Raw genomic sequence first — 11,420 nt, 5'->3', positions numbered from 1 at the left:
AAACCAAACACAGTTGTCGAGGGCGGGGCTAAACAAAATAAATAGTTTTAGTGCTCGAATATGTCAAAATAGTGACATTTAAGATGAGCACTGTAATTAAAATGGCTAATCCGATTCAAATCCACTGCAAAAACATACATTTTTAGCTCGGTATTTTACTGTTCGGAGGTTGTTGTTGTTTCCTGCAGTGAAGAAAACATTTACACACAGACAGTAAGAGAAAGGATAAAGCTGACTGAAATGTGTGCCTTACAGCTGTGTTTCAGACTACTGGGACACACAAACTACACATATAGAATTAAACGTTACTGTATGTGCAACAAAAACAAATAAAAAGTTTGCCCAAAAATAAGGTTTACAAAGCATTTTTCCCTACATGTTATACTTCCATGCATACATTCATGACACCATGTTTCTGTCACTGCATCTTCAGTGTCATCGAATTCTCCCACAGACTTCTACTAAGTGCTGAATCTCTCCCGTATAAAATCTCAGTTTGTGTCCCAAGGCCGGTCCAGTGCTGTTGTTGTTGTTGTTGCATCTTTGTCTTAAAAACTAAATTATTTAACAGTACACTTATAGAAACGTCTTGTGCAATCCTCGTTTTAATATTTCAGCAGCGAGTTGTTTCATGAGTGTCACTGAGCTTTTTCTGGCTGCGAGGTATCTGAGAGCAAACTGGCGCTGTGCCTCATTAGCAGGAGGAATAACTGACCTTCATCATCAGCACGACCGTGTTGAGGGCGATTAAAGTCATGATGGCGTACTCGAAGGGAGGCGACACCACGAATTTCCACATCTTGTACTGGAAGGACTGCTTGTTCTCTGGCATGTATCTCGTCAGCGGCCTGGCATTGATGGCAAAGTCAATACAGGCCCTCTGTTTGTGGAGAAGACAAAGCAAAAAAAAAAAAACAGACTGCGTGTGAGCACTCTCTGATACAGGACCTTCACATCTTTCATCAGAGGGAAAAAAAAGTGCTGGAATCCAAATTAAAAATAAAAGACAGCTGGCATGCCACAAGAGAATTTTCTAAGTGTTTTGTGGTATCAAAAGATGAGGCTACAAATTAAGGCTCTCTGATCACGAGCCAATACTTCACAGACAAAAAAAAAAAACACGACACGATTTTTATAAAGTCCCTGTGAAGTGGAGATGAAGAGAGCGCGGAGATAAAACAAACTTTTTCTTCTTTCGTGGAGGTTTATTCTGTTTAAGGGCGTGTTAGATTTAATTTGCATCATAATGATGTTTAGAAGAAGATCTACACGAGCTACGATTTCTTGCTGGAGATACTTGTGATGCAAGAGATAAACATTTTTCAGAAACTTCTGCTGAAATTGATCAGTTTTTTATTTGTTTCCCATCAGAAAAACAAACTGCATCATGTTAAAGTCTCCCACCTCGTTCTTCTCCAGGCTACACTCTGACATGGCCTTGTCTCCCTGCTCCTGGAACGTGATGATGATCAAAGCCACGAATATGTTCACGAAGAAGAAGGGAAACACCACGAAGTAGACGACGTAAAAGATGGACGTCTCCATGCGGAATCCCGGGCTGGGACCCTGGTCCTCGTATGTGGCATCCACAGAGTGCTTCAGGACGCTGGAAAGAAGAAAAAAAACTTGGATTTACTCAAGATTTCAACCATGTAGAAAGATTCTAAAACTTCATCTACATCCAGCCTGGTCAGACTTCTGGTCAGAGTTCGGCCAAACTGCCTGTTCCAACTTTAAATCTCTTGCTGAATCCCTGTAATTACATCTATCTCATGAGAACCTCCACCTCGCTTCAGCCTTTAACTCACAAAAACAAATTCCGTGGAATCGAGCAAGCTTAGTTAAAAAATAATGGAATCGAGCTTTCCCAAAATGTCCAATCAGCCCGTCTGTGGAGGTTTCTGATGGGTACGAGCTCATCGACTGACTTTTTCAAGGAACCTTTTTTAGAAGCCTGTATGTAAGTTGTTGCTTCATTTATCTGTTTATACGGATGTTTACTTTAAAGCAGCAGAGTCCTTTTGTGGTTGCAGTAATAATAGACAGGACTAAGTTGGGTTGAATTATTATAGAGTACAAATTCTGCAGGGAGAGGAGGTCGGGGTGGATGGACGGGCCAACAAAACGTCAGACTTCAACACAGAAGATTGCTGTTTGTTGTTAATCTCCAACTGAGTTAACGTTGTTGGTTTGTTGGTCACCTTAACCATGTGTTGGAATGTGTTATAATAACCAATGAACATTTGCAATCAGCTCTCACTCCTGCATACGTAATGTAATGCAACTTTGCTCTTCTCGGTGTGCTTAAATATGCAATAGTTCTTACAAAGCAGCAGCTGCGTGGTATAAAATAGCACAGATAAAACTGGAAACTGTTTCCAAGTTGGTGCTCACAGTAACAATATCCTGAGAATCCAGCAAACATGAAGTGTGTTTTTTAACTTCATTGAAGCCATCTACCACTTGAATCTCCTCAGTTCAATTGACTTCATATTGTCGTCTTTGTTTTGTTTTGCAGATTTGCATGTGCACATTTTCGGCAAGAAGGTTTGGGGACTCATCTACGGAAGCTTTTGTCGACTTGTTGTGAGTTATGAAAATGTTAGAAGATGCTACTTCCTGTGTATGTTTTGTTTGTATAGCGCAGGTAAGTTAGATGTTGGCTTCAAAGCTTTTATTTTGCTCATTCAGTTTAGCTTAGCATGCTTAAAACTTCCAGTAGAAGTCCTCCTTTTGTTATATTTTTCATTTATTTTGAGAAGCATCTTCTTCCCTCAGTTCCTCCTTTTCTTCTGTGGTCTTGTGATTATTACCAACCTCTGACCACGTCACATCTCTACATGTAAACTCACCTCGCATTGCACCTTTATTATATCTTGATTTTTAGCCGTTTTGTACATTTAATAATTCTTTTCCTGCCTCTTCAATGCCTCATCTATATCCAGCTGCTGTAACAGGTACAGTTCCCCCATGAGGGATCCAAAAAATTCATCTTATCTTATTAATAAAGAAGCTAATTTCAACTCTAACTAAAAAGCTTTTTTAATTTTTTTTTTTTTTTAACACTTCAGTGTCTGAGTATCTGTACTGTTTTGGCAAAGAATTATAACCTTGTATAGAAAGTTTAGTGAAAGTGAGGAAAAGATGGAAATATGGGGAAGGAGAGCAGGAGACTCATGCATTAGAGGTCTGAGGGAGGCAGGAACCCATTTACGACCCATTTACACCCATTTGGTCGGAAACCTAACTACTCATCTATCATTTAATGAAACAGAAAAGTTGCAAGTTTTGCTCCCAAAAAATCGCGAGTGTAGATTTTTAGGTATCCAAAACCCCAAACCCAACTGAGAGTCCCTCCTCGTGGCCGTGGTGTTATTAAACTCTCACCAAGCGTGTCGTTTTCCACGATCGTCACAAGTTCACTCAGCCGAGAACAACGAACCAAACAAGCGAGCGGCTTGTCGCAGAGATGATGATAGTGCTTGTGATACCTGAGCACTGAGGCTCAGGCACAAAATAGCAGACTGAGGCTTCTTTCCAATAAACTGTGATTGCATCTTTAGCGCAGTAATTAAGACCTGGGAGTAATCAGGTGGGTTCGATGTGCGACAGTATGTTTTACCTCCAGGTGTGCTCAGTGTCGAATCATCGAAGGAAATTCTAGCAATAAAGAGATACTCAAGCACAGATTATCAGCTATACATTTGTGGTCTCTAAACAAATTCATTCATTTCATATTTACAGTGCAAACTACTCCGTCTAGTTGATTCTGTGTATAAAAAAAACCCTGAATGTCCTGACTTACACTGGCCAGCCCTCTCCGGTGGACACGGTGAAGAGGGTTAGAAAGGCCCAGAGGACGTTATCATAGTGAAACTCATACTTCTTCCACTCTCTGGGCTGAGCAGCAACGTCGTCCCTGTCGTAGTCCAGAAACTGACCCCTGAAATAAAGAAAATAGTCTGATCAGAAAAGAATGTAGTCATTTTGAATGTTTGTATAAAGTTACATAACTATCACAGATGGAAGTAAAAGGGAAGATCTACGTTTTTCTTTGACAAAAATACGTTTTTCAGTTGTTTACAGACATCTCGGCTTAAGGAAGAGTCTGCTCGTGACGTACCTGCAGTCTTTCTCCAGGCCTTTGGATTCATCAGTGCAGTAGAAGAATTTGCCCTTAAAGAGCTGCACGGCGATGACGGCGAAGATGAACATGAAGAGGATGTAGACGATGAGGATGTTGAGTACGTTCTTCAGGGAGTTCACGACGCAGTCAAACACAGCCTGCAGAACATCCACACAAACACGCATCAGGACAGTACGTGTGAGGCTTTATGTACATTTATAATCAGACTGAATTGATGCATTCAGTTTGCGTCTGGAGACTCTTTATGCCCAGAGATCATTCATACAATCACAATTCTGCAGAGAGAGGAGGCCGGGGTGGACGGACGGGTCAAAAAAAACGTCAGACTTAAACACAGGAGATTGCTTTTCATTTCCAACTGAGTTAACGTTGTTGGTTTTCAAAACTAATATTTGTTTTTATTTTGCATTTGTAATACAGTAGAGGTTCTCACAACTCAAGCAAGTCAGGAGTCCTTTGCAAAATGACTCTTAGATAGAGTTTTTGGGCAAAGAGAGGAGGTCGGGGTGGATGGAAGGGTTAAAAAAAAAAAAAAAAAAAAATACACACTAAAAAACTGCCAGACTTCAACATGGGAGATTACTGTTTGTTGTCCATATCCAAAACCATGACTGTAATTTATATCTATCTACACTCGTTTTTTAAGGAGGCTAAATTGATTACTATTTTATGCTAATAAAACAGTAATCAATATTTTTGAAATACAATTTAAAAATTGCATTTTTAAAAATATTTTTCTCATGTCGTGCTATTAAAAGCTAAACATTTAAAGTTAGCATTGTTTACTTTTTGCCAATAAAAAAAACAAAAAAACCTCTTCACCTGCTATCGTAGGTAGCACATTCTGAGCTTTTCACACCTTTTTTTTGTTGCCTAAATGTATTAATTAAAAAAAAATAAGTACGTGCTTAAACCACAATCAAAACATTCCTAAACTAACAATTTGTGGTTAAAGAGTTTCATCCATTAGTGAAAAAACCACCTTGATCACCTGTAACCTTACTCTGTTTCCACCTGTACAGGCTGCTGAACAGCGTCCATACGTAACCAGAAGGTCTAAAAACTCAGACAAATCCAGCCAAACATCTAAACACCTTCGGACCAGATCAGTTCATCTGGGTACATGCAGTCCGTCTTCCTGCCGATCACTCTCTCTGTCAGTTTGTGCTGTGAGCTCTCGGCGAGATGAAGTGCTTTGTCGATCCATCCTGACATGTGTGCAATCTAACCAATGAGTACGCTGCTGCATGAGTGATCAGCATCAAGTTTTTTTTTTTGTTTTTTTTTTATTCTTATTTTACTTCAGAGTGGGGACGAAGCATATTTCTTTCCGCCACTTCTGCTGCCAGCCTGTCCGTCAAACCACTCCGTCCAAGTATCGGAGCAGAGTGGTGGACGGGCGTCGCTCTGCCAGCTCCCATCTGCCTCAATCCTCTCACTTTTCTTACTCCAATCAAATCTCTCATCTTTTGTCAGATCCATTACTTTTGGACGATCAGCAGCCTTCACGCACCAGAGGGAGGCTGTCACTTCTGCGTCAGAGGAAACAGTTGAAGCTTTTGCCCTGATGAGGGTCAAACCAGCAGCACTGCTTTTGTTGTTGCTTCGCAGAATCCTCATATCAGAGTTTTTAACTGCACATGAGATACTTTGGCAAAGTTTTAAATGTTCAACCTAAGTGGTTGGAAAGATGTCGACTGACATTCTCTGATTTTTCAATAAACTGAAATCATTCTGTGAGAACAATATGAAACAGGCTGTAAAAGATTAGTGAAGTATAAGTTTGTACAAATCTCAGATCTCACAGTTTTTTCAGTTTTGCTTCTGTGATCAACTCGCAGTCAAATTCAGTCCAATTTCCACATTGCATCCAAGTTCTGTCCATTAACACAACACCAGCGCACATAAATCTACGAAAACTCCCAGCATCCCCAGGAACAGGATTTATCTCTGCGTAATTTGATTTCAGCTACAAAGAGGATTGCATCCAAATGACTGCCAATTTGTGGCTAACAACACGGGACTCGTTTTGATTTGACAGCTAGTTGAGCACCAAATTGGCCAAATAATCGCAGAACTGCAGGTGTAGCTGGCGATCAAGTCCAGACTGCAGGTTACTCAAATTTTTCCAAGATTAGTACATCAAGAACAGTTGGAAAAGTCATGACAGCATCTGCCAAACAGACACAAACTTGACATATTTCGTGTAACTGGGTGTAACTGTAATTGGATGAGAGCCACCCCATGTGACAGCTTTTGCAAGATTGAATAAAACGGGTTTCTGTCTCGTAAACATGTTCGTATGGGGTTGTTTTTATAGGCTAGGAGACACATCATGAGAGAAATAAGCAGCAGGAACAGCACGACTGAGCATTTCCACCTTCAGACTGCAGTGAACCCGTCACTAAAACACTGATTCAAACTTGTTGGGTTTAATACGTAACAAACCTAAAGAACCAACGCTGTCATCTTGTAGGTTCAGAATCAGTTTGTGGTTGAAACATGTCGGGCTGATTTAATTCAACAGGAAGGGCTGGGTGGAGACAGACTTTATAGATCTGTGTATTCCAGGATTTTCACAGGAAAAAAATCCAAATATATAACTTTGCCCCACAGAGAGGAGCCTTTAGGGGTTAAATCAAGTCACTAAAGAGGGTCTTTAAGAATATAAATAGCGACACCACCATCCCTCTACGGTACAGATTGTGGTTAAATCCAGAAATCATAAAGCTGTCTCGGTGCAAAAAACATCAAAATGATCAAAGAAAGTAGTTGCAGCATAACACATTTATCCGCTGTCTGTCATAGTTCAGAAGAATCTGAGTGAAAACAGCAGTTTTTCAATAGCATGGCGTGCTATTAGCATTCAGGAAGTATGAGCTGTCATCTTTTTTTTTTAATTCAAGGGATGCTCTGATTTTCAACATAAACAGCGGCTCTTTTGCTTATTGAGGTTTAAATAAGAAACTTCAAAAATCTTCATGAGCCTTTTTTTTTTAAGGTTCCAGCCTCTCCTGAACAATGTTCTCCCAGTTTTAGAAATGTTCACATGCATATACATGCAATGTAGAAATCACATTGAAAAAAAGAATATTTTTCTATTCACTTAATTTTAAACATAACATGTTAGTATTTTTTACTGTTTCCCAAAAAAATGTGTTAAAAAATGTAAAATCTGTATTGTGCTTTAAACACAACGGAAATGTGTCGACTTCAACCATTTGTGTTTATAAAAAAACACATTTCTCTGTATTTCTTCCTCTTCACAGTACATGTTCTGAGCTTTCTTCACCATAACCTAAACCTGAAAATATGATACAACTTTTGTCAGCATTTATTTTTTTAGTTTTTGCCAAAATTATGTTCAAAAAATGCTGTATGTGTTTTCGCCACAATTTCAAAATACCCTAAACTGACTGTTTGTGTTTTTGTCCATAAATAAAACGACTTGTTATTAGTATTTAAGACAAATATAAAAGTAGCTGCTGCAGCAAAAGACGAATTGAAGCGGATATTTTCGCTGTATGTTGGTATTAATATGAATGTTTGGCACATAATGCACACACAGGAGGTGTTTGTTGAAGTTTCAGTGGATGTTTTTATGCTGTTTTGTTGCTGTGAATGTAACCAATACCAGCACAGCAACACATTTATCAGATCTATAGGTTGTAAATGATATTAAAACACAGTGTGTCTACTTCCTGCATGTGTTGAGGAGTTACCATCAAACAGCCACGACACTAAAACCCCTGACAAGTGAGGAACACTGATCATGTCGTCACAAACCCACGTTCTGCTGGGAAACCTCGGCTCAGACGCCGAACCCTCCTCCGACCCTCGGCCTCCATTCAGCCGCTCCGCTTCCAATTTGTGTAACTTAATCGCCTCCTGCTCCTCCGCAATCCAAAGGTCGAGCAGATCAGGTCTAACATGTGTAGATTTATATCAGCTTTAAAACATGACGGCTTTAAATCAGCCGTTCCTCCTTCACACCCTGTAAACGCATTTAGCTGTCAGCCTTCGTTTATCTCCTGCTTCCTGATGAGCTGGCGGATTGGATTCGCGTACCTTCAGCTTGGGCAGCCTCTTGATGGTCTTGAGCGGCCGCAGGACTCGGAGGACCCTCAGGGACTTGATGGTGTTGATGTCCTTGCCTTTGGTGCCTCTGTGCAGATCGAGAGGACAGTGAGTGTCTGGGATGTGACGCAACGGACAAACATGTGAAAGGCTGTCGACCGGAGCTCCGTTACAACATGTGAGTGTGGGACACCAGTTTCTGTTCTGTTAGTAGGAGGCATGCACGTGGATGTTATTCTGCAGAAACATGCTCCAGTACGCTGGTTTTCTCACATACATACTTTCTTTACATACCTTTTTCTTTTGTTTCATTCCTTCAGCAATTTATATTTTTGTTTTCTTTGTATTGCACTTTTTATTTCTTTTATTCCCTTAATCTTTACCTTCTTATTTTTGTTCCTCTGGATGTTTTTCTTTCTTCCTTTCATCACATTCTTTCACTTTCTTTCCTCCTTTGTCCAACTTTTTATCTTTTCTTTTCTTACGTCCATCTTTTCTATCAATCATTTCTTTCTTTCTTTGTAGATCAGTTAATCTTCAATAAAAATGCCTCTTTGTTTGTAACTTAATTTATATTTGCTTCTTTCTTTCTCTTCATGTTTGGAGGTCTGATGTTTTCTTTTCCTTCCTCCTGTATTTTTATTCCTGTCTTTCATTTCAACCATTTCTGTCACTTTTTTCTTGTTTTCAATTTTTATATTATTTTCGTTTCAATTAATTCTTTTCTTTCTTTCATCACATTCGTCCGTCCTTTGTCCATCTTTCAATCTTTTCTTTTCTTACCTCCATCTTGTCTATCATTTCTTTTTTTTATTTCTTTTTAGATTAAATAATTGTGACTAAAAAATATCTTTCTTTGTTACGTAACTTTTATTATTATTCTTTCTCTCTTTTCTTTTCTTTTCTTTTCTTATTTGGAAGGTCCAACCTTTTCTTTTGTTAAATTAAATGAATATTTTAGCCTACCTCCCTTATTTTTATTCCCGTCTTTCTTTCCAACCTTTTCTTTCCAATTTTTCATTTTTATATTATTTTCATTTTATGATTATTTTTTCTTTCTTTCATCATGTTCTTTCACTATGTTCCTTCCTTTGTCCACCCCTCATTCTTATCTGTCTTTGCTTTCATCAGTTCAATTTTCTTTCTTTCTTTCTTTCTTTCTTTCTTAAAACTACTTCCTGTATTTTTATTCCCATTTTTCCTTCCAACCTCTTTTCCAGTTTTCTTCCTTTTTCAATTCAATTTCACCTTTTCTCCCTTTTGCTTCCTTTACTAATTTACTAATCCCTGTGATTTATGACCACAGCTTTTCACACAACAGTGGATTTAAACGCTGCTCTTCATCCCAATCCAGCACAATTAAACAGCTTTTCGCTTCTTTCAGCCCTTATTCCGCCACACAAAGCCGTTTCTGCTGAATAACACATACATATCTTGTACTCTTCACAGTGAAAGCACAAAGAATCCGCCCCTGGTGCAGGAGGCGGCTTTCTTTGCAGGAACCACTGACGTTTTGTTCACTGGTCACCGGAGTGGGAGGCGGGTGTGTGTGTGTGGGGGGGGGCTTCAGAACTAGCTGTTATGTTAATAACACAGAGCCGAGCCATCACTCAGTCAGACAGTGACATTGGCCAAGGACGGTGGGGTTTTTAATTAATCGGTGACACATACACACAATGCGGCTGTCACTCTCAATAAATGCTGTTTCTTGTTTGTTTCTTCTCAACTTCATTAAAAAAAAAAGTAAAAATCCTGAGCGCCAACACAACTGTGTGTCTATATCTGTGTGTGCAGAGCAAATACTAAACGTATGAAGGGTGTGGAGAAGGACACAAGAAAAAAAAAACAACAACAAGAGTCTAATGGTCGTGTTGGTTTCCTCTGGAGGCCCTGCTGCTACTGATACAGCGTGTTACTGATGTTTTAATTAAAACTACTCCTACAGTAGTAAAAAAAGAACGTTATTTACTCATGCAAAAGATAAAAACGCACCAACGGGCTGTTTAGCAGAGAATATAAGAATACATGCATGTGCTTGCGATCAAATCTAGATGATAAATATGGATTTGTGTCACTGATTTCTGCACATTTTTGCTATTTTGGTCACCTTCCTAAAACCAGAAATGTAGATTTAAAAGTGTATTTATCCGCTCTAACGTAAGCTGCATATGTTAGCACGTTCAGCTAACTACAGCAGTAACTAGGGGTCGACTGATTATAGATACTGATTATTAGAAATCAAGGGGAACTATAACGCTATTTAGAGTTTATACTTACTGTAAAAATGAAAATCTTAGTGGCAAAATTTATACTGACACAAATTCCAACACAAAACTTTGTTAAAATGCCTTTATCTTTTTTCATATTTTATATATTTTTAAGTAAAAGAAACTAATAACTGTCAGTGTTGATGATACTTTATTATTTGTGATGCACAGCCAATCAGGGTGGGACTTTATTGGAAATTGGTTGAAAAGAAAGTTTTTTAAAAAGCAGAATATCGGATCAGATTTTCACATTTTAAGGGGGCATGTCTTGACTATATTAATGTACAGGGTTGCAAATTACATTTAATGCACAAATCCCTCTGATTTATTGATTTCTCTGCACACAGATCATTGATTGGATGCTGACTTTCGTCCTTTAACAAGAAAATAAATCACATGTCAGCTCCTTTTTTAGGAAATCTTTAAATGAGGGGGCTTGGAAGGTAAAGTTTACACAAACAAACAACCAAATTATGCAAATAATCAGAAAAGTGCTGAATATTGGATCAGAATATCAGCCAGTAGGAAAACCAGTCGATCCTTACAGTAACCTAGAAGTGTTTCAAAGGCTACAGGTACCAGTGATTCTCATTTTTTAAATTTTTTTTGGCATGTTTTCTAAATGTATAATTAACTGGATGCTTAAACAAGGAAATAAATCAAGTCAGCTGCTCTCCGGGAAAATAAAGGGACTTTGAAGGTGACGTTGTAAAGGTAAACTCTCTCGTTCCCTGTTCAAAATCTGATTTAAATATCAAATTGTGACACATCCTCTCATTCACACGGGCTCAGATCGGTCTGTCAGTGCTGCAGAAGCTCTCGTTTAAAGCACACCTGGCTGTCCAGGGCTGTGTTTTAATGGACTCATGGCACCAGCTCATGAAAACCAACCTTCAAACCTTCACTGGCAGAAAACACCATCCAGGATA

At 38.9% G+C, this 11,420-nt stretch overlaps 1 protein-coding gene across 1 annotated transcript in view; it reads right to left on the bottom strand.

The window, feature by feature from the left end:
• Positions 1 to 11,420, bottom strand: part of LOC103374529 (voltage-dependent N-type calcium channel subunit alpha-1B-like) — a gene marked incomplete at both ends in the record, with an annotated part of 61,156 nt that overhangs the window by 29,746 nt on the left and 19,990 nt on the right. The window contains 5 exons of the mRNA XM_008304627.1: positions 716 to 880; positions 1,405 to 1,606; positions 3,806 to 3,943; positions 4,124 to 4,284; positions 8,216 to 8,312. Coding sequence (XP_008302849.1) covers positions 716 to 880; positions 1,405 to 1,606; positions 3,806 to 3,943; positions 4,124 to 4,284; positions 8,216 to 8,312 — 763 coding nt within the window. The remainder of the gene's footprint in view (positions 1 to 715; positions 881 to 1,404; positions 1,607 to 3,805; positions 3,944 to 4,123; positions 4,285 to 8,215; positions 8,313 to 11,420) is intronic.

This window comes from Stegastes partitus, unplaced genomic scaffold, assembly GCF_000690725.1.
Source record: "Stegastes partitus isolate 25-593 unplaced genomic scaffold, Stegastes_partitus-1.0.2 Scaffold2271, whole genome shotgun sequence".
Classification (NCBI taxonomy): domain Eukaryota; kingdom Metazoa; phylum Chordata; class Actinopteri; family Pomacentridae; genus Stegastes; species Stegastes partitus.
Note: the sequence above shows the minus strand (reverse complement) of the source record. Positions and strands in the feature narration are given on the sequence as shown.